This window comes from Crocodylus siamensis, chromosome 2 (genome assembly GCF_052110815.1).
Source record: "Crocodylus siamensis isolate JL-2025a chromosome 2, ASM5211081v1, whole genome shotgun sequence".
Lineage (NCBI taxonomy): Eukaryota > Metazoa > Chordata > Crocodylia > Crocodylidae > Crocodylus > Crocodylus siamensis.
In genome coordinates this window covers 240,014,988-240,038,929 of record NC_143396.1, presented here as the reverse complement: position 1 = coordinate 240,038,929, position 23,942 = coordinate 240,014,988, and the positions used below count along the sequence as shown (strand labels likewise).

General features: G+C 41.9%; 1 protein-coding gene across 1 annotated transcript in view; it reads right to left on the bottom strand.

Annotated features, from left to right (window-relative positions):
• Nucleotides 1-23,714, bottom strand: part of AQR (aquarius intron-binding spliceosomal factor) — a 97,030-nt gene extending 73,316 nt beyond the window's left edge. The window contains exons 1-12 of the mRNA XM_090033522.1: nt 23,450-23,714; nt 23,281-23,337; nt 19,524-19,564; nt 18,985-19,020; nt 16,247-16,367; nt 14,633-14,773; nt 12,835-12,903; nt 10,078-10,178; nt 5,627-5,703; nt 5,225-5,289; nt 3,663-3,779; nt 168-281 (exon numbers count right to left, since the gene is read on the bottom strand). Of these exons, the coding sequence (XP_089889648.1) occupies nt 168-281; nt 3,663-3,779; nt 5,225-5,289; nt 5,627-5,703; nt 10,078-10,178; nt 12,835-12,903; nt 14,633-14,773; nt 16,247-16,367; nt 18,985-19,020; nt 19,524-19,564; nt 23,281-23,337; nt 23,450-23,539 (1,029 nt within the window). The 5' untranslated portion in view covers nt 23,540-23,714. The remainder of the gene's footprint in view (nt 1-167; nt 282-3,662; nt 3,780-5,224; nt 5,290-5,626; nt 5,704-10,077; nt 10,179-12,834; nt 12,904-14,632; nt 14,774-16,246; nt 16,368-18,984; nt 19,021-19,523; nt 19,565-23,280; nt 23,338-23,449) is intronic.
• Nucleotides 23,715-23,942: the final 228 nt, after the last annotated feature.

The following is a 23,942-nucleotide window of genomic DNA, read 5'->3' as shown; positions in this document are numbered from 1 at the left end:
CAGGATCTTTGAGTAAAGGTATATAAAATAAATATTAGTTTAAACACTATTCCTTGAATACAACAGGAAAAAAAACCAAGAAGTTTCTTTCTAAGAACACCAGAATCACAACCTTGGTTGCAAATTCAGGTTTAAAAAATAAAACTGAAACTCAGGCTTTTACCTACCTGTAGAGAAGTAATTCTGTCATAGTGAATTGTAGTCATTTCATTTGCAGTCAAAGCATTTCCAGTCTGGTCATTGATTTCAAAGCCAGTATAGAATTTAAGCATATCCAAAAGCTGAAATAAAAGTACATGAAGTTTAGAGATGTGTATGACAATGGGGTGTATAAGTGCAACTTAGATTGTATGACAATGGGGTATACAACTGCAATAAAAGGCCGTTAATAAAAGGGATTAAATCCAGCTTCACAAATGTAAACACCTTGGAAGATGCATTTTTAGCAAGATATAGGTGGACATTAAAGCAAAACAACAAAACACTTGAATGGACTGATTAGCAATGTCAAAAATAACTTGAAAATTATTTAATCTGACAGCTTTACTACATTTTAAGACAATCACAGTATAACCCAGAACATCTACCTGTTCAAACATATGCAGAGTTGTACAATTTAATTATAGATCTCCATATGGAGATGTTATCCTTCTGTCCACAGGCATATTAAACTGAAAGCTATTCAGATGAATAGCTAGACAAAGGATATACTTGTATAAAGAATTAATTATTCAAGTACTATTTGATCAGTAAAAAATCAAAGAACCTTAGAGGTTGCAGTTCTGACTTGCTGTGAACACCTAAAGGGAAATAATTTCATGGTCTAATTAACACCATTCAAAGTATTTGTATTTATAATTGTATGAAAAATGTATCAAGGCATCTTTAAATGAACACGGGTAATGAGGACCTTGGCTTTACATCCCACCTGAAAGATAGCATTTTTAACAGCACACACTTATGCTGAGGATGCTGAGTATCACTTTAAAAAGGACAATTCAGGGTAGATAAAAATCAATGATTTAAAAAATCCAAACAAAAAATTGATTTTTAAATTTAAAATCAGATTTTTTAAATGTAATCATGTTCCGATTCTTTTGTTAAGATACTTTAAAAATCAAACAGACCATGGACTATATTAGGGACCTAATCTTATAGGCTTCCCCAAGGCTCATATATAGATTAGTAAAGATGAAAGAAAACCATTCTACCCAATGGAACTCAGTGCTCAGTCTAAAACAGGGGTGGCCAAATGCGGCCCAGAGGCTGAATGTGTCCGGCCGAGGCATTCTATCCAGCCCGCGGGGCCCCTAAAAAAATTTAGTAAATTAATATTTATCTGCCCTGGACTGCCTGTCATGTGGTCCTCAATGGCTTGTCAAAACTCAGTAAGCGGCCCCCTGCCCAAAATAATTGCCCACCCCGGTCTAGAAGATCCTTCTAAGCATCTCTGTGATGCTTAGTTTCAGTTCTCAAACCGTGGACTTGTCTCCAGAGATAATGCACTTTTTGTAGAAACCAAGGATTAAGTCAAGGCTTCCTGACCAGTGATTTAAATTGACTTGATTTAAACCAAGCCCACCCTGGAAAAATACATCTCAAAAACATTCAAACGTTAACAAGCAGGATAAAATCACACGCCTTAAGGTAGCCATCTCCTTCAAGAGAGACTGAATTAATAACAATTAAAAAGCAATGGTTATCAAAGATGTTCATATAGAAGCTAAAGCAGAGACCAGCTGCACAGATTACATCTGTGCTGTTCAATTATAATAAAGGCAATGCTGTACTAGCAAACCACACCTGCTCCATGCATAGTATTTCATGAACCAGAAAATGTAGTAACATTAGGATGATACTGAGTGCACACCAGTAAGCTTTTCCTCTCACCAGAGCTTATTAGTACACACAGGCAAACTAAGGCAGCTAGTTACAGTACTTGGGATTTGAGAAATAGTACATGCTGACTGGGCAGGGTGTCAGTATAAGACTTCCATACACCATATTTGAGCACCATAAACAAACCTATAGGAAACTTAGCTTAGTTGCAGTGTGATGAAACTGCAAAAATATATCTTAAAGTAACTTCATTTATATAACTAAGCTGTACTCTCTATAAATAGTTGCATAAGAAATGCAATGAAATGACAATGAATTTACCTGCTGGTTATAAGCTGGTGAGGGCAGTTTTAACAGTGCCACTATTCAAATTTTATATTACTGAAGTAGGATTTCAAGAACCCCTCTAATAAAAATTAAATGAAAATATGCAACAACTTCTTGGAATATGTGGAACACTATGGCCACATATAGGTGCTACATCTGTATGGGAGAAAAGCCTATCTATCTCCTAGCACAAGGAGTGTACATCCATTCAAGGGCTTTATGTGAAAGAAAAACGGTTCTTCCTCAATGGAAGTTCCATCTCTTCCAACACTTCTTTCCAATTCAGAAAGCATCCAACAGTTCCTCCTCTCCCTCCAAGGGAGAGGAAAGGAGGGAGATCACTGGCTGCCTGACAGCCATCCAGCTGGATGGTACCAGGGAGCCTTGTGGGGAGCTTGCCCAATTCTACCAGTGACTGGTGGGACAAGTGCAGGGAGCCATTCTCCTGCAACAGGAGAAGAGTCTAAAACCTGAAACACGACACACAAAACCTAGTGATGCATGATTCAGTAACATTCACTCAGGAGGCAGATGTGCCTGGGTTCTAGACCTGGAAGAATGTGCCCCAGCAATTCCCCAGTTCCCAGCCCCTGGATTTTAAATGCCATTCCCATCATCCAGCTGGGCTGAGGCAAGTATTGCAAATCCCACAGGACCTGGAACCATGACAGGGAAGGTGTTGCCACCACTTGGAGGTGGGGAATACAAAGCCACAGGATCTGAGAAAGCTAACCCTGTTCTCAGACTGTAAATGCTACCCTGCCCACTTCCCTGAGGGCTTAAATTCTGTGTGTGCTGCCAGCTGGGGCAATTTAGAAGCCAAAGGGCTAGGACCCAGGGTTGGTAAAGCTATCCCAAGCCCTGCTTTCCTGTGCCTCTGACTTTAAATCACCCTATGCCCAGCCTACCTGGGTTAAACAAAAGGTAATTTAAAACCTAGGGGCTCCTTCTTTACAGCTTGCTCCCTTCCCAGGCAGGAGAAGGCAGGCTGTCAATTAATGGGCTTCCCCTAAAGACACAGCTGGTCCACTGAGCAGATCTAACAACCCCTGGCCAGAAAATTTCCCTGTGTAGCTCTCCAGCCAGGAGACTGGAATGCATATACAACACTCCAGCTCTGAAAAATATCCTGGAATAAATTCTTACCAGCAGAAATGAACACCTGTCAGTAGCTTATGTCTGCACAAATACAGAGGGCTGATAAACTAAAAAACAGCATTATAAAGTAGCAGGATTTTGGTCCCAAAAGGTACCATTCCTTAAAAAAGAATCAAAATCCCATGCAGCACCTCTGGATGGCAAGACCCAAGTTTATCTGAATGTAACCAACTAAGAAATGGACTGTGCTACTTTAGACAGTTCAATGCAACTGAAAATGAACACACACCAGAAGAGAGAGTTTCTCTCTTTTCAAAGGGCACAATTGCATAATACAAAGACAAAAACATTTTCATTCACTTGAGAAACTCTTCATTAATATAAACATTAAAGATTACCTGGCAGAAGAGATGGCCCTCTTTTTCCCTTTTAGCAAGATTGGACAGGTAACAGTGAACAACAAGATGGGAGTCATCTAATACTGTATTAAACCAGCGCCGGGTGGGCAACAAGGCCTAGAACACATAACTCTGTATTAGCAGTTTTATCATACAGTGTTTTAGAAAACTTTGGCTCCCTACCTGTTTATTTTGAAAACAAAGGCAAAGATAAAATGCTGAGTAACTAGCAGGTGATATTATTTATGTTCCTTATGCCGCAGATTGTCCTAATGACTCTAATGTGCCACTTCCAATCCAGACACTAACTCTCCTGTACTGCCCAAAGCACAGACAAGACAAACATAAAATTTACTGTTTATAAGCCTTTGGTTTAATATTCAGCATGCTACCATTTTAGCATATTCTCCTCCTTTGAATTTCACCCTGTATTTGCAAAAGTTTGGTTTTCATAATTAGGTAGGTGTTTCTAGTTACCAAGCTCCTAGCAAAGTTTATTAAAGAAACACTTAACAGCTGTATGCCCTTTATCACTCAGTATGAACTGAAGTACCCATATTTTTTGTTCCTGTAAACATCAGTGTGTTTACTAACATTGAAATGATTTAAAATAATATAAATGAAATAATATTCAGTAGTTAAAATCAACTGAAATTTGTCAATTATAAAACCTCTATTTCATTAGACAATGCAAACATTTCACCATAAGATCTGTCTATCTTTTGTTCTCACGAAGTTTTGGCAAGAGAAGCAGTTTCCTTCAGCGCTACATCCACTATCATTTAATGAATTCAATCACACTATTTAATACATGAAGCCATTACCTATCCCAAAGGCTTATTCACTGTGTGTATAATCAGAAAGTTGAAACTTTTAATTAAGTATGAAATCTTCAGACTAATTTTTGAGTCTCTTGGACAGCGTTGTCAAGTCCACAAGTTCTCACTAACTACACTTAATTTAAGAAATGATGGACAACCACAAATTAGTTGGCTTTAAGAGCTACCTATGCATTTTAAAGCTGCCAGTGAACTGTTTGAAATGGCTTAATGGACAGCTTTTGTTATGGATTCAGAGCTTTGAACATTTTGTTTGACAAAATTACTGCCTCAGTTCTAATACAGTCAGCTTTAAACTGGTCAGCTGAAGTTCCGTCTCTTCTCCACACTGGGAATTTAGTTATATTACAGCTACTGATGGTCACCTGTAAGTCTCACTTGCACAAACTCCTAATTACAAACAGGCAAGCAACTACTTGCACAGGTTCAGTCAATCCAGTTTCTAAATGGAGGTAAACTGCATCAGTGCAAACCAGGACTTATAATGTAGGTAAGATCAAGTTCTGCAGGACTATTCAGTGGATATGGCAACACTTGCTAAGTTACCTGGGCTAGTTTTGGTAACATAACATAAGAAAATCATGTTCACTAGACACAGAAGTTTAACCCATATCTGTCTGAAACAGTCTGGAAGCAAAGAGTTGAAAGTAAACATTGAGTATTTGCTCATTCCTAAAATAATAACCGCTTGAGGTCAAACATTTTGTTCTATGGGTTTCTTACCTCTAAGTCTATCGTGAGTTCAATGAATCTTTCACAGTAATGAACTTGGTCCATGGAAACAGGACCTAAGCACAAGAAAAAAAAGGAAGTCAGAAACTCCTGTATTCTTCGATATTACATATTTTTGCCACAGGTTTTAAAAACTGTGAACATATTTCCAATATTTCAACAAGAACTAAACACCTGGAGCTGACAGGCTTGTTAGCTACTATTGTGTATTAGATTAACACAGTAGATTACAGGCTGAATATTCCAGTGATCTGAAGCATTTGCCCACAACAAGAGTAGATTTTGGGTGAAACACCCATGAATAGGATTTTCAGAAGTCACTAGTAATTTTAAGTACCTTAATTTAAGGGTGGGCAATTTTAGATGCTATAAAGGGATCACACACTTACATACCTGAGACAGGTATTGATTTTAGCACAGAGAGAAATTTCTGGATGAGCTGTGAAAGGAATCTTCTTTCTTGGTATGCCCTAAAATGAGACAAAATTAGTATTACAAAAATTCAAACCAAAGAATATTGCATCTACTACCAGCATAACAGGATCTTAACTCAGTTCTTAAGTTCAGTTTCATAGATTCATAGATGCTAGCTAGGGTCGGAAGGGACCTCAACAGATCATCAAGTCCAACCCCCTGTCTAGGCAGGGGAGTGCTGGGGTCAGACACCTATCCATAAGAATTTATCCCCCTGTCATTTCAATCACTCCTACTCAACCCAGACGAGACTTGAACTCTGATCTCCCACATGGTAGGCAGAAACTCTACCACACAGACACCAGTGCTGGAACTGATATTCTGACTAATTCGTGCAGGGACCAGTGCTGACAAATTTTTTATGGTCAACATTTCTGTGAAAGTTTCCCAAAGCTTTGTGATTTATGTTAGCAATAATATATCCTTTTTTTTCAAACACATGACAAAAAAATCATTTTTCTTTATTGCCAAAGTGACTAACATGGTAGCAAAGGCAACATTTGTATGCTTACTGTATATAAATGACTCACCAATTACTAAACTAGTAATGAGGAGTTACAGAATGTGTTGATACATTGCCTGTACCTCCTTGCCCCACCCCTCCCCTAGCCCAGTGGTGGCCCACATATTAAAGGAAGTTCAAAAAGCCTGCTCCAATGAACAAAGTCCCCCAAAAGGAACAAATGCAAGAAACACTTTAAAAGTTTTAAAAAACTGAATACTGACAACACAAATAATTTAAAACAGGAATCTATCTGTATACATGCATCTATACAGTCCAATAAAATACTTAGCCTAAATACAAGAATCTTAAAACCCAAATTTCTAAGTTCTAAAATATCAAAAGCCACTAATGGGTGGCCAGTGTTAGGGACAGCCTTACCCAAGTTTGAGACTAAGTTCTAAAGAAGCAAGGAGCTTTTTACATCAGCTGAAGGGAACCTCAGCCTAAACATGAGTTTACTTCAGGAGTAACCTTGTCTTAAAGCAGTACCCAATGTTATCCCGTCAACAAAACATGAACCATATGAAGTTCCTAAATAAAAAATTACAACACAAATATGGTAAAAAGGATGCACCTAAGTCACCCTACAGTCAAGATGAAGCCAACTGACCTAATGCTCATCTAGGTGGCCAAGAGCTGATCTAACTAACTTAGGCTTGACCTTTCCCTTTCACTTACAACTTCATTTAATGCTACTTCTATTAATCTTGCTTGTTAGCAGGATGAATAAAAATCAACATTTTTTAAAAATAAAGAACACTGATTTATTTCAATCAGATTTTTTTATTTAATCGTATGTTTTGATTTTTTTAAGATGCTTTTGAAAAAAATAAGCATATAAAGAAGTTTTAATTCAAGATATGTTAAACCTCAAAGGCAACATGGAATATTCAGTTGGTCTAATAAAAGATATCATATCTACTCAAAGAACCTTGAGCCTCATCATGGAACAGGGATTATAACTTCTAATTATATACTATTTCAGAAAAGTTTTATAAATAGGTTACAACAGGCCATGGACTATATTAGGGACCCAATCTTATGGGCTTCCCAGAGGCTCCCCTGTGGATTAGTAAAAGATTAATGAAACCCACTCTACCCAATGGGACTCAGTGCTCAATCTAGATTCTATAAAATCCCATTAAGCATCTCTGTGATACTTAGTTTCAGTTCTCAAACTGTGGTTTGTGTCTCCAGAGATCACAGGCAGACAAAGGTAGATGTGGTATCTTTTATTAGAGCAACTAAATAGTTGGAAGAATTGTTCTTTGCAGCTTTCGGGCACAAACACTCTTCTTCAGGCATAAGGAGAGTTTGTCTTCTCCAGAGATAACATCCTTGTTAACAGTAGTATATGGAGATGAAACACCTGATTATCAGGGATTCAGGTTTTCTGTTTCCAATGGAAAAAACAGTAAACCACAGATTTTGCCTTTTACCAGAGTCAAACATGGATTTCTTGATTTACCAGAGAAACCCACGGACAGAGCTGACCCGAGCAAGGTGTAGGGCCCGGGGTAAATCAGCTTGTCCACTGGCAGTGCAGATTCACCGTGGCCACTCCACCCAACTACGCAGGGCCACCCAAAGAGCGGGGCCCAGGGCAGTTGCCCCAAATGCTGCCCGCCCCCCACCCTGGACGGCCCTGCCCACAGATTTTGCAGTTTTGCAATGAGCTCCCCTGCTGGCTGGCAGAGAGCAGGAGAAAGGCAGTGAGACAGGGGCACCATGTGCATAAACATGCACATGGCCCCAGGCAGCCTGCAGAGCAGCTCAAGCAGGTAAGTGGGGGAGGGAGAGGGGGACTGAGGCCCTTGTAGGGAGAGAGGGAGGGAGCTGGGCAGGGCTGGGGATGCTGCCCAGCCTGGCAGTGCTTTGGGCCCAGGGCCGCAATGCACAGATACAGGGCCTCAGTGAGAAGCAGGATGGGGCTGTGGGTGGCTCATCCAGGAAAGGGGGAGGGCCAGCTCCCCACTGCCATGCGCACTCCCAAGGGCAGGGGGCACAGCCCCACAGATCTGTACACTGCGCAGGAGAGGGCTGCAGGCTTGGGGTCCTGCCCTGCTTCCCTGGGATCTTCACAGTGCAGTGGGCACAACACAGCGCTGCAGGGCACAGCGGGGCTACCAGGGATCTCCTCGCTGCTGAGAACTCCACACTGCCCTGGCGACGAGCCACCTGCGCGTACCACTGCTTTGAGGGGTGCAACCCTGCACTGCTGGTTTTACTGCAGCCCTGCGCTCAGGACGTTCATCGCCAGGGCAGCGCGGAGCTCACAGCAACCAGCAGCTTCTCTGTGCAGCTCTTCTGCTCCTTGCCATGCCAGGTTGTGCCCGATGAGCTGCGGAGGCCCAGGGGGAGGGAAGCAGGGCATCAGGGAACAGTGGGTCTGAACACAGAAGCTGCTTGCCGCTGCAAGCTCCGCACTGCTTCCCTCCCCCAGGGCCTCCACAACCTGGCAGGTGTAACCCCAGTGCAGCAGGGAGCAGCAAAGCCACTCGGAGAAGCTGCTCACTTCTGCAAGCTCCATGCTGCCCTGGCGCAGGGCTGCAGTGAGAGCAGCAGCATGGGTTTGCTCCCCTCAAAGCAGCGGCATGCACAGGAAGCACGTTGCCAGGGCAGAGTACAGCTCTGGGGGAGGGAAGCAGGGCGGGAGCTTCAGCCCACAGCCTGCACCCGCCCTGCATACAGATCTGGGTGGTGCAGGCCTCCCCTACCCCCAGGCATGTGCACAGTGGCAGGAAGCTACCCCGCTCGAGCCTGCAGCAGGGGGGAGTACAGGCAGGGAGCAGGATTTGTGATTTCTTTTCTTTTTTTAAATCAGAAAAAACGAGGATCCCTGCTGATTACCTACCCAATTAGCTCTATTGTCTCTCTGCAATTTTGTGTACACAAAGTCAAACCCTTACCTTTTGTTAAAAGTACAGTTTTAAGAATTTATGAATAAAAGATAACAAAACAACAAGAATGAACTTTTTAAAGAAAACAATGATTAAATTGAAACTTCCTGGCCAGTGATTTAAAATGTTTTGATTTAAATCAAATCCACCCTGCTTGTTAGCTTGACTCATGCTAACTTCCTCTTAGAAGGCAACCTAGGGCCTACTAAAAGGCCTAGACACTGCAGAAGCTGATAGGGAATTTAAACTTTTAGAAGCTCTACAGCAGTGGTGGCTAACACACAGTGTATGTGCCATAAGCAAACCAAGAGTCCTGGATGCTCAGTTAAAGGGGTACCAGTAACATAAGTCAGGGTGCCAGGGATTGGAGAAGCAATTAGTTCTGGCTCAAGGGTTTGGCCTCATGAGAACTGCAGGGGTAGGTGCTACCAAATTCAATGTTGCCATGTCACAGTAGTAACAGGATTCAGCAGCACTGGGCAATGCTGATGGCTGATCATTAGTTGTACATGTATGTCTAAATAAATCATTATTTGTAACCACTATATTTTAAAGCACATGAACAAATATTACAGGTAAATCACATAGGCAGACACAGTTCTTCAGGTAGACGGGATGTCTTTTATTAGACCATCACATCTATCCAAGGAACCTTGTCTGCCCATGTCCTTAGACCAAAATGGCTACAACCAACAGCCTAAGGTAAATCATATGGAACAATAAAAAAGGACTTGTCTTGTATCTTAAGGACTTTTTAAACCAAATAGTTTAACTTCTGGTTGCAACATGATAATTAAGCCAAATACTAGTATCTGCTGGACTGCTATGCCCAGAAACAGCACACTATCAAATGTTGATTTGTTACTTTTATCTCTATCCGATTCAAACAGGTTCACCCTCAAAGCCAGACAAAAATCAACAGACTGTATGGTTTCAAGTTAATATGAAAAGTTTCCAGAACATACTGAATTCGTGTCTTTTCATCCATTTTCTCATCATTCTTCTTGATAAGATTCCAAAATTTTTTAAGTTTTGGTGTCTTTTTCAATTCCTGTTCCAGGCGTGCCTGAAAAGTTGAAATAGTATTCAGCCACAAAGAACTCACTTCTATTGCATGGAATAAAAATCTAACTGTAAGTAAAAATACACAATAAAAGTAAACAAAAACCCCCAGAGCAGCAGCCAACATAACTGGACTCCAAGACTACTCAGAAATATCACTTGCAACAGAAGTTGTAATAGTTCTTGCCTAGGCTTGCAACACCAATTAACAACCTCTAGGTCCCTTTAAGACAAGGGCGGGCAATTATTTTGGGCAGAGGACCCCTTACTGAGTTTGGGCAAGCCATCAAGGGCTGCATGACAGGCAGCCCAGGGCAGATAAATATTAATTTTCTAAATTTTTTAGGGGCCCCGTGGGCCATACAGAATGGCCTGGCGGGCTGTATCCCGGGCCGCATTTTGCCCACCTCTGCTTTAAGACAACTATATTAACATCTTTGTGTAGCATGTAGGACATAGCAGTATTGATAAAAAAATAAAAAACTCATCTGTTAAAAAAAAAACAACTGGAAAATGAAAGGAAAAAAAACCCTTCGTTCATTCCCTCCTTTAAAAACTTGACAGCAGTGAAATCCACAAATTTCTTAGTTTCTTAATTAAATATCAAAAAGCTGCATTTTAAGTTATTTTCCTTCTTTTAGAGTGTTTTTTAATTTCATTAAGAAAAAAGCCTTCCCATTATATCTTCTTAGTCTCTAGCAAAAATGTCTACATTAAAAAATATTCAAAATAAGCAACTGAAGCAAACTAGTTTTTCCTGGAAACCATGAAAAAACAACCAAATGGAAGCCAGGATAGATCACTCGTTACAAGCAAAATTATAACAGTGAAACATTATTAAGGTAAATTGATCAATGCATCGATTCTGGGAAAAGCAGCATACAGAGAATTTATAAAAATGAATTATCGATAACATTAACCTTAAGAATAATAATTGGAAACAACACATACACCAGGTAGACTAGATATGTAATGCCACGTTTTGTGTAAAACAAACATTGGCTTGCAATACACATATAAGCTCAATATGCATGTAAAAGTTACAAAATATTACATATGAATAACTAAAACCAATAAAAAAACCTATTTAAAAAAAGTGATCCCCTAAGCATACTATGAGCTTGCGCACCACCTCCCCAGAGGCTGAATTAAATTGCAGGGGTACCCTTAGTCTTGGTATTGCCTAACTTCAGTAAACTTAATTTTGCAAACTCACATTTTTTCAAGTGATTTCCTACGTTTTTAAAAATCTAACTTTAAAAAAGCTAACTTTTAAAAATCCAAATTCCATCACGTGAAAACATAATGGCTTTGAAATGAGTCAACATCTGGGTATTATGGGTTACAAAAAGACCTCTGGCACTGAGGTACCAATTGATTTACCATGTGTTAACAGCAGGTGGTTGTCTTCTTTGTGAAGACCACAATAGGGAAATAGTATACACTTCACCAGTGGATCTTAGGACTTACTGTCAGTATGAATAGGAGCATGCCACAAATTAAAACTGGGGTGCCATATAAATGAGCTGCAAAGATGTTCCTCATCTTTTATAGAACATCTTTGTAGTGTTTTGCCATTGCATGGCACATAAATCAACATATGTACCACAGGTACTATTTATGATGCAATTCACATGTAAATTGCATCTTAAAATGTATGCTAGAGGCCCAAGACATTCAAGACACCCTCTACATTCAAATTAGCACCAGGAAAGGAGCAATTTGCTCCCAGTTCCTATGCCACAGAAATCCCCTCAACTGCAGGGAAGTCCTGTTCAACACCTATAATGTAAGTCTGGAACATGTATTATAGATAGAGTCTTCACAGAATTTAGCTACCTCCTTAGAAACCATATTGAATATGTCAACTGGGATTTTCATATTTGAACTTTGTCAGATTTGGTGGACTTGTTACAGAAATAGAAAAAAGCATATCACCCATGTAATGGCTCCAACATTGCTAAATTTCAAGTTTCTGTTCTGAAGTATAGAAATACTACAGCTTCTAGTGAAATGCAATTAGAAAGCAAACCTTTTCTGACAAACCATTAAATGTTTTGCCAAATCAAAACAAACAAACAAAAATCAGCATGAGGCATCTGCAAACAACCAGCAAAGAACAACTCATCCCAAATGGTTAGAATTTAAAGGTTATAAACAACTGAAAATTAGATCTAAAAAAATGGAAAGTTCTAAGCAACCCTAAATATATGACACTTCCTACAACAGGGGTGGGCAAAATGGTGGATATGGCCAGCAACCTGACTCCATTTGCCAGCAGCCCTGGCTCCCGGCCAGTCTCCACGGAGACCCCGAAAATGCAGACATGTGACAGCACAGGGCCATGACAATGTGCAGCTGCAGATCTGGGGCTGTGCCCCAGGCCGGCACAACCCCCATGAACCTGGGGTGCCCATGGAGACCAGCCAGGAACAGTGCAGGCCGAACATATCACCAGGTGGGGAGCTGTTTTGGGGCTGATCTCTTGCGGTGGTGACAGCATGGGGTGAAGCCGGGACAAACCCACAATTCACTACCTGTATGCCCCTGCCTGAGGAACCTGTGCTCATCACAGGGGCATGCAGGTTTGAGCAGCTCCCCACCTGACCTGGTATGCTGACAAGAAGGCAATTTTATCATTTTTACGATGATGTACTTACAGGCTGTAATCCCATCCACATTGGCAAGGAGATGAGCTGCTGCACCTGTCCCCTGATCAAATCCACTTCCTGTTATAAAGCATTAAGATAAAAGGCACCTTACAGCATTTATGAACTAGTTAGACATTATCTTGCAAATGTATATTCTTATACAATTGCTTTAGGCTTACTAACTTTAACGTAAAATAAGCAAATGCTATTTTGAGATGTAGCAGGCTACGAAGAAGGCAAGAAAATACTAGTCTTTACACAGTGGCACTACCCAAACACCACTAAACAAAACTAGTGGCTTTAAGTTTAATTAAAGGAAACCAAAGAAAAATATGTCAGTATCCAAAATTGTAGTTTCCCTTTTAATCCATAAGACCTCCTCCATCTAATTGTTCCAAAGTAAACACTGAAAACATTTGACTTGACATCCCTGCCAATTATTCATCTGGCTGACACTGAATTTTCTTCAACTCTATTCTTCTCATATGCCTCATTGTTTTTCTCCTTCTTGTTCATTTGATTTCTTTCAAGCAAGCTGGTTTCCCAAACATGTGAAAGAAACATGTGACAGTAACTCCTCCTCTAACTGAGCTGTCTACTAATACTGCTTCAGGTGCTAAATCTCCAGCAAACCAGAGTCTGCCTTTTTCACTCCACTGAAACAACTCTCCCTATGCTCTCCTGCACAGGTCTGAGAGGCTTAGCTCCATCTTCAACCTGCTTAATAGCTACATAACTTGTTCCCTCTTCCAAAGACTTCAGGTCTCAGTAACTTGCTTACTTTCAAAAGCACCTTCACATTTCCTGCAATACCAGGATATATTAGACCAAAAGCCACTACTATTTCCTTTCTCAAATCCACTTAATTATGGAATATCAATAAATAATGGACTAAATAAAACAAACAGTAAAAGAGTTTATATTTTTAAAAATATATCAAACTATCTGATCATAATTATATGTAAATAAGCCTTTTTTTCTTTTTACCATTTCCTTCAATACTCTCCTGGTTCCTTCTGATTGGTAATTATTCACATCTGTTGTGTATAATAATTTAATGCATGACACACTAAAATATTCTACATGTCACATAATATAAAGAAAGAAAAACAACAAATGTCACAAAAAGCAAAGGAACAATATCTTATATTAAATATATTTATAGGTACACTATGCATCAGGGTAGCTATTCTGGTAGCAGCGCAGATTCAAGATACAGATCATACTTACTGAACCCAACTATAATCAATATCCTTATATAACTTTCACTGCAGGCTAAAACAGCTCTTGTATTTGTTTTATTTAAATAATTAGTGCTGCAGCATTAACTAGAACAGATTAGCAAAAAAATAAAAAAAACAAGTTAAATCTTTTTTAATATACCATATGCAATGAAAGTTTCATTTAGATGGAAGTGTTACAAACACTTTTGAAAAGAATAATTTTATTGTAGAGTGTAATTTGAAATTGAATAGCAATTATACTTTAAGTGTAATTTTAACTTTGGATCCAAACAATCCACTTATTCATATCTAAATCTTTTATCTTTATTTCAGTAATACATTCCCCTTCCTCAGCTTTGTGAACAGTTTCTCCATCCCCTCCATTTCCTTCTCCATAGCAGAAAGACACAATTACAGAGGAGAGAAGTGTACCAGAGTATAGCTCTCCATATGCCTCTCAACTTTATCGATGTGAATTTCAATGAATGTCCCATTTAGCTCATGAATTAAAAATAAAACCCTCCTCTCATTTGAAACAACCTAGCCATAGTGGAAACATTCAAGCCTGCTCAATTTTTACTTACCAAGCTGTTAAAGCAATGATCAAGGAAGAGTAGAAGGACTGTCTGTTCATGAAGGGAGAATTCACTCTCCTTTTCAGCCAATGATGCTTTCAATATACATTTGAAAAAGTAGGGAAAGTGCTCTGGCTTCTTCTTGAATGTCTAGATGTGGAAGGAAAAGTTTGTTAGGTTGGGTCTAAATTACCTGCTGTCTGATACTGTCTAAGGAGTCACACATTCTTAAAGTTTTTAGTAAAATCCACCCACAGAAGATGATAGAGTTGATTCTCTACTCTTATGTTCCCTTCCATGCTGTTAGGGCAGCCAAAACAAAGCAAAACTAGCCACATCCTTCTGGCTAAAGATGGCCATGCTGTGGGCCACTGTGTAGTTCACTATGTTCTAACTGTAAGTTAAAAGAGGATTTTCTGATTTTGCTTTTTGGAGCAGATTAGAACATCCCTCAGAGGCAAAAAAGCCTGGCTGATTTTTGTGAAAGAAGTGACAGCTGTTTAGTAGCCTGCAAGAAGTTGAGTAGAGGTTCCTAGAAGCAGGTGAAAAAGTCACCACTTACCAGCAAACTCAGTAGACAAAACAAAACCTACTCTTGGTCACAGAAGTTGCCCCTTCAGAACAAGACTAAAACGCACTGGTGGGAAGGTGTAGAGAACCTTGCACTTGTCATTTTCCATGCCTATTTGTACCTATTCTGGTACAAAGCTGTACAGATCTTGGTAGAGTCACTCCTCCAGGCTATTAATTTTTATACATTTCACTAGTAGTGACATAATTCTTTCTTCTTTTCTTATAAAACTAATAAAACTAATAGAAGAAGCACTATTCTGCCTCAGTGTCCTAAATGGAGGATGAAAGGTCTGGGCAGCCTCCACTTCTCCAAAAACTTCCTGCCTGAGCATATTCAAAGGTCTGGGTGGCCCTCATACATACACAATGATCCAGGAGGATCAACAGTTGCCACATCTAATAGAGCCCACTATATTTCAACAACAGTAAAGACAGGCTTGTCTTCTGAATTTAATTTTTTTTAATTGGCAAATCAAATAATGGAAAGTATACATAATTTCAACCAGCTTACACTGTTAATACTGGCTCTCAAATGTTCTAAAATAAGAGGTTTTTAACAGAAAAGCTAAGCTTTCTAAACCACATACTAACAAGTATGTTGTCAATAAAACTTCATACAAATTAAAACTATAAAAATGCAAAGATTTCAAACAAGAAACTGACAGACAAAATAGTTTTCTTACTGCCCGTGATACCTTCCTTCATATACAAATATAAATGCCTCACAACAAATTTTATTTTAATACCAAAAAAGCCCCTCTTCAACCAGTGCCAAAGTTGCTCAAGAAAATCTTATTTTTGAAGTGTGAAATCATTACACAATAAGACAAATGAGTTCACACTGAAAAAAAGAAGTCAGGGTGTACAGACCAACTTCATCTGTTCATTGCTTTTCTAAAAAAGGAACATCCTATTGCTTGAAGTAGCAGACAACCCATGACAAGGCAACATTTTACTTTTAAAATAGTAAGTTCAGCTGTTTTCTATCAGTACAAGTGGGCTGCAACTTGTGAATCAAAGTCAACTGTAGACATAACTGTAAACGGTTACCTCCCATGCAGGGACATTTTCTCTGAACTTCTCATTTACCATGCAGCAGATTGACATTAAATATGCTTTACTGGACACCTCTGAGGAATAATTCATCCACAGGTAATTTTCAAGATACTGGCTGTGAAGAGACAAAGAATATGTCATTAGTTCCTACTACCCACATAAACTGCCACTGATCTCAAAAAAACAGCAGTTATCCACAGATTTGGGGGAGGGTTAAAAATCATCTTTATGATTTGCAAGTAGTTCTTGAAGTTACCTCTAGTCAAGGTCACTATCACTAAACTTATTAATATCAAGCTTAGGGAGGCATTACATATGGAGGGAAAAATGAATTACTCATGCACCAGTCTTGCTGTAACAAGCCTGGAGGCTAATTAATGCTGATTTTCCAGGGGGAAGGGAATAAACAAATTTACTGCACATGCCATAAACTTCAAACACTTCCTATATTTCTCAGACGCAAGTGCCAACTTTCTTATGTAAAGTACGATGGCATAACAAATACTTCATCGATTATTATATATATTCTATTACATCAATATTTTCCAACAACGTATCCCTTTAATATGACCAATTGCTTCCCTCTTGACTGTGCAAAATAAAGCCACACCTAGTCATATCCTCCCCACTTTTAAGACCCCATTCAAGCTACTGCTTTATAGGCCTAGACTTAAGGTAATTATGCAGGGAAAGGGAAAGCTTAATTTTCCTGTAACATCCTAAACAGGGAGATACTTTTCTTTCTGTGAACAGTAGGCTTTTCCTTCCCGTGGAAAACAAGTGGTTCCAATTCAGACAAAGAGTAATTCCTGCCCTTACTTTACCCTCCTGGAGCAGTGCAGGGAAGTTATTTTAGTGCTTTTACTAAACTCTGTAAACCCTTGCACGCTAAAGGGTGCATGCAAGGAAATTTTACAGGCTTCCATGATATTCTGACCTTTTCCATAGGCTTTTCTCAAATAGGCTGATCTCAAATTAACTACTTAACCAACTAACACCTACATAACTCAAAACACTGTGAAGTAGAGAAACATAAGACACAGAAAATATTCTGAGTAAATCTTGCTTCTTTAAAAAAATTAAGTTACAAAACAATTAAAAGAGATAATTCAGAGGATCTCTGCACAGCTTTTGCCTTACAGATAATACCTTGCAAGTTACACATACAGGCTTGCAGAACTGGACCCAGATTATGGAGACTGATCTGCCCACAGGGAGAGAAAAAAAGCCTAACAGACATCAGGGACTCTACTGTACACTTTAAGATACCTCTGCATCCAAATAATATGTGGGGGTCCAATTATCCTCTGCATCCAAATAATTGGGAGGTCCAATTATCCTCAACTAGGAAAGCGGTAGCTGTGATGAGACCTCAAAGATAGGAAAGCGGTAAACTGAGTCAAGATAAGGTAACCTGGGGCTCTGGTAGGAGGCAAGATGAAGGATATGGGTCTTATGAAAGTAGACAGCATATCCTGAGAAATTCTATAAATTATTCACGATAAGTTAAAGGGGATCACTAGAAAAATTAAAATGGTGTAACTAGGCAGCATTTCTTTACAGCAAGGGTGTCAAACATACATGGTTCCTAGAGGGGCTGGGAATTCTGGGAAAGGTCAAGCAGGGACAGGACCGACCAGCAAAATCCAGAATACAAGTCCTTGCAGCAACACTAACTCCCACAGCTCTCTGATGCCATTTGCCCTGCCACTAGAATGTCGGGATCCAGACCTACCCCAGGATGCGGAGGTGAGTTTTGATAACCTTGCTTTACAGTGATGTGAATGAATGCCATGGGAAAATAAAGTTAACAGGAACTTAAATTGCAATTTTGACTTGAACAAGTCTCATTCAACTTATCTTTTTAAACAAACAAAAATGAGGAAAAATCCAAGATTTTAGAAATGAATATTTCCCCCTTCATATTATCCTATTTCTCTAATCAGCAGTCCCCCTAGCATATCATAATTCTTCCCAGTCTCTCTCCAGCAGGAGTTTATAGTTGATGCAGAAGTGCATTTCACCAAGAGACCTTTCAATCTCAATCTACCTACCCAAAAAGGTGGACTTAAAAATAATAACCAAAAATTAAATACCAATTAATATTGGTTGGTACTTAACACACATTTTTATATGCACGCCACTATAATCTGACATTTTTTAAAAAATTATTTTTAAAACACAAGTTTTCCAATTCCTGTCAGGCAAAGAAAATTGGAAAGTCATGTTGCTGTTCTTAAAATTACAGCATTGCTACAAATTTCCTCACACTTTGATGCAAAGACTTCCACTGGCTTCAGAAGATTTTGAATCAAGGTCTAAGGAGGCATCCTAATTTTTAGAACCAAATTTATCACTATTCCACGCATATTTGGAACTCCTTTTGTGCTGTAAGTTTATCTGCATTAGAAATTTAGCAGCATGAAAAAAGACCTCCTAGAAAGCACTATTTATGTTTATGGAATTAATCTTATATTATATTACACTCTATGGAATACATTTTCTTATGTGCCTCATCATGGACTTAACTAGGGTAGAAGTAATGGGTTATAATATACCTCTAAAAGTGATTTACTGTCCTGCATTTGTTTCTCACCTTTATTTCCATAGGCTTTTCTCAAATAGGCTGATCTCAAATTAAGTACTTAAACAACTAACACCTACCATAAATCAAAACACTGAGAAAATTAATTATTACTAAAAATAAATGTTATATTTCTTCAAAAACTTACCTAAACTCAAGCAGCATTATCTTTCTAATGGCAAATCTAAGAAGGAAAAAAACATAAATGAAACACAGAAAATAAAACAAACTAGTGAAAAGATAGGAGAACCAACAGATATACCAAGAATTCCCTCCAGGTGGTAGATCCTTTGCTCATCTCAAATAGAACGGAGGTAGAAAGTAAAGGGAAGAAGAACTCCAAACCCATGGACTGGGAAGCAGAGAGGAATCTCTACCTCTCAAAATTAGCAATCAGTAGAAAGACTGGCTCAGACCGAGACAAAGAACAGGAATACAAAACTTGATTTATTCACTGTATCAGACCTTTGTTATGTCATACATCTAATAATATAGCATAAAGAAAACTCATATTTAATCACAGAGATGACATACCACTGACTATAAGGGTTTACTAAACTTTTTGACTTTCTTACATATTTAGCTCAATAACATTTTAAGTAGCCTTCATGTTAATATAAATGTCTATAGTATAGGTAAGTATCTATAACAGAATCCATAAGCAAACATTAGAAATATTGTACTTACTTTGACTTAACGATTTCTTTCACATATACATCTTCAATAACCTATGTCAAAAAATTATCTCAATTAAAAACTGACACTTGTAGTTTGATTCATTTTTAAAACTCTACGGTTTTCAAAATCAAAAATGTTATTAACTGTATGCTCTAAGGTTATTACTATCACTTGATGAGCTCTCATCAGGAATATCTCAGCCCTGAGAGGAAGAGCAAGAGTTCCAAAGCATTTAAACACTCATAATAGGCATGCATTGATAAAGATTTTTCGGCAGATAAAGAAGGGTGGTTACTGACCTGCCACACTGGTTGATACCAATCTGATTGCCCATTTACAGTCTAGCAGCTTGGAGAGCAGCATCCAGCTGGTAAGCCTGTTTGGGGGACGTGGGGGGAGACTGAGGCCCCCCGAGGTGAGGAATGGAGTGGAGCTGGGGAAGGGACAGGCGCTGCCCAGTCAGAGTGGGACACAGAACAGAGGCAGCAGCTTGTCCAGGGGGCAGGCAGCTCCTGCCATTGCGTGCTCCCATAGGGGAGGTCAGGAGGGCATGTGCCCCACCAGATCTATGCACAGGTGGAAGGTGGGCTGCTGCTGCATTGTCGGGGCTGGGGCTGCTCCAGCCTCTTCCTGGCGGATAGGCTCAGGCCGGGGCAGGTGATAGTGGCACTGGGAGGCAGGGTTGGGAGGGCGGGGGAGGCTAGAACCACCCCAAAATTTGCCATGGCCCCCCTTCCCAGCACCACTGACCCTAGCCCACAGTCCCAACCCCTAGCACACAGCCTGCCCTTGCCGCATGCACAGATCTGGGAGGCGAGGAGGGGCACATGCCCCCTATGCCTCCCCAGGGGTGCATGCAGTGGGGGGAGCTGCCCCCATCCCCCTAGACAAGCTGCCAGCTCCATCCTGCACCCCACCCCAGCTGGGCAGTGCTTGCCCCTGCCTCGAGCCACACTCCCTCCCTCAACACAGGGGCCTCAATCTGCCCACCCCCGCCCCTTCCCTCCCCCACACCTGTTCCCCCCAACAGAATTACCAGCCTGATACTGATCTCCAAGCTGCTGGACTGCACTCCTGGCTGCGTGCATGCTGTGACTGTGTACATGCATGTGGCATTTATCAGTGACATTATTGGCCCCATCAGCCAAAAAAAACCGACTGCCGATAATGTCAATTTTCCTTTCATCTGTGCCGATAGGATATGGACCAATGTAGCAGTGCACCTCTAACTCATAAGAAAGTCAGATGATAGGCTGGAGTGAGGCTGACTCTGAAAGAGGTGCTGAACGTCAACAACCCACAGGTGAGTAAGTTAGGTCTACCTAAGCTTTAAGAAACACAGACAGGTATTCAGGTCATTTTTAACTATTAAAAACCTTGCTTGTTGCACTTTGCTCCTACTGTTGACATTAAGCAATACTCTGTGTTTTGGGTTACTTTATTAACCATTAGTTATACCTCCGGAAGTGAAACTTTGCAAGCAACCAAAACTTTTCAAATCTGGGAGACAGTATACAATAGTTTAATAGTTGGTAGGGTCGGAAGGGACCTGACCAGATCATTCGACCCCCTGCCATGGCAGGAAAGAGTACTGGGGTCAAACGACCCCAGCAAGATGTTCATCCAGCCTCCTCTTAAAGACCCCCAGGGTAGAAGCCTGCGCCACTTCTCTTGGAAGTTGGTTCCAGATCCTAGCCGCCCTGACAGTGAAGTAGCACCTCCTGATATCTAGCCTGAATCTACCCTCTGCCAGCTTGTGACCATTATTTCTTGTTACTCCTGGTAGTGCTTGGGGAAACAGGGACTCCCTCATTGCCTGTTGGTCCCCCCTGACTAGTTTGTAAACGGCCACTAGATGCCCCCTCAGCCTTCTCTTGTGGAGGCTGAACAGGTTCAGGTCCCTTAGCCTCTCCTCGTAGGGCCTGCCCTGATGCCTCCTGATCATGCGAGTGGCCCTCCTCTGGACCATCTCCATGTTGTCCACATCCCTCCTGAAGTGTGGTGCTCAGAACTGGACGCAGTAGTCTGACTGCAGCCTGACCAGTGTTGCACAGAGGGGAAGGATCACCTCCTTGGACCTGCCTGGGATGCATCTGTGGATGCATGACAAGGTGTGGTTGGCCTTCCTGACCATGTCCCCATGCTGTTGGCCCATGTTCATTTTGGCATCAATAATGGCTCCAAGATCCTTTTCTGCCTCTGCACTGACAAGAATGAAGTTCCCCAGCCTGTAGGTATGCTGCTGGTTCTTCCTCCCCAGGTGCATCACCTTCACTTGTCAGTGTTGAAACCCACCTGTTCTCATCCACCCACCCCTGTAACCTGTTTAGGGCTGATTGCAGCCTATTCCTCCCTTCTAGCATGCCCACTTCTCCCCACATCTTAGTGTCACCTGCGAATTTGAACAGGGTTCTGTGCCCAAGTTTAAAGTGGAAGGCTGAACCCCAGTGCAGGTAAGACGCCTCTGCACCTTAAAAGACTTCACTTTAGAAGAAAAATGTACATACAAGTGGTTCTGTGAACCCTAAGGTCTCTTTTAACAGTAACTTCAGCTGACATGACAGAACTTATCTGTGCAGACTTCTGCATTTTAAATGTTCATTCATTTGTACAGCTTGTATAGCTAAACCCTCACGCTCTATACTACCTGAAACAGTGCTCTGACACATCCCAAGACCTAAAACGTGACAGGCTCTTCTTCTCTACCATTACAGCAGACAGAGAGAGCTACATAAATATCAGTTCCAATTGACTTACAGTTCAGATGGAGTTCTAACTATTTTCTGTCGACAAGTCCCTTGTATTCAGAACTAGTCCAAAACATAAGGCTTTTGTTTGTTTGTTTTGTTGGGTTTTTTGGGAGGTGGGGAGAGAGAAAGAAAAGGAAGGGTTTGGATGCTCTACTACAGAGGTGTCAGACATCCAGCCCACACAGGTCTGGTCTGTGGGCCAGACCAGACACAGACCAGACGTAAGTGCCAGAGCCAGCACATAGGATTGGTTTTGCAAGAGCAGCTGATGCAGTATGTGCCCTGGACCAAACCTGTGTGTAGTGTGCTCTGGCACCAGTCTGAGGCACATGTGCAGACCTGGCATGAGATGCCTGCCCTGGACTAGCCCTGCAAACTGGCTCCAAAGCAAGAAAATACTGATCCTGACAGGTCCTAAAGACCACCGTGCAGGGTTAGTCTGGCAGGGCGCCACATTCAGTGTGCACACAGACCAGCCCCCTGGGCTGCATGCAATGTGTGCATCAGGTCCCGCCCCATACAACACGTACAGCACATCCTGGTCCGTGGACACAAGACACACGGGGGTGGCACAGCGCACACGTGGGGCCCACACTGGACCAGCCCTCCATGCTGGCTCTGGGCTGCATGGGGATTCTGCAGCCCAATCCAGCCCTGGAGTGAGACCACAGCAGGCCAGCCTGGTGCAGGTGCCACATGCTGTGCCAGGGCTGGGATCAGATCATAGAGCTCCATGGAGTGGGTCCAGCCTGTGGGCTCCCTCCAACACATGCTTTACACTTGTTTCTACAAAGACCAAAAGCTACCGTTAGCTTTGCACTCTGACACCTGGAGACATGGGGCTCCCACAATCGGCCACACGCCTTTATTCTTAAGGAGGGGGGAAAGAAGAGACAGGAACAGAACCAAGCATGGGACAAGGCGCCAGGCCAGCTCCCCGGCGCTCCCAACACAGTGGTTACAACCGTACTGCTGGGGCAATGCAGTGCTGCCCCGGTGCCGTGCGCAGTGCTCACCTTGGCGTCGAAGGACAGCCTCTTCTGCACGTGCGGGGCCCAGTACCGGTGCGCCAGCTGCAAGGGAAGGAGACACCCCGCTGAGGCAGCGCCGCGGGCCCTGTGCCCAACGGTCCAGCCCCAGCCCCAGCCCCAGGCACCGGCCCCGCCGCTCCCCCCTAACCCCAACCTGCGTGACGAACTCGGCGTTGATCTGGGACACGGTGGGAGCCACGATCTTCTTGGGCGGGACCGAGGCGGCCGCCGCCACTGCCGCCATGGTGCGTCACCCGCTCCGCTGCGGCCGCCGGGAGGGTCCCCTCGCCCCGCCGCACTTGGCTGCTCCCGGCCGATGGGCTCGCCCACTCACTCGGATGCAGTACGCTCGCCCGCACTCCGTCACCCGGCCGGGCTACGCGCAGGCCACCGGAAGTCGTCGAGACGGAAAAGCGGAAGTGGAATTAGCAACTGAGGCATTGAGTCTCTAGGGCTGCACTCTGCAACGCTTCCGGGTCATAGAGCTGACAGTCGGAATGCCAGAGCGGTGGTGAGCGGGACGGTGGGCGGCGCCATCTGCTGCCCGTGCAGCTGAACTGCAGTTAGTGGGCGGGTGGCCCGCGGGGGCCGGGACTAGGCGGCAGGGGAGAGGACCGAGCCCGCGACAGGCGGCTCCTCAAGCCCAT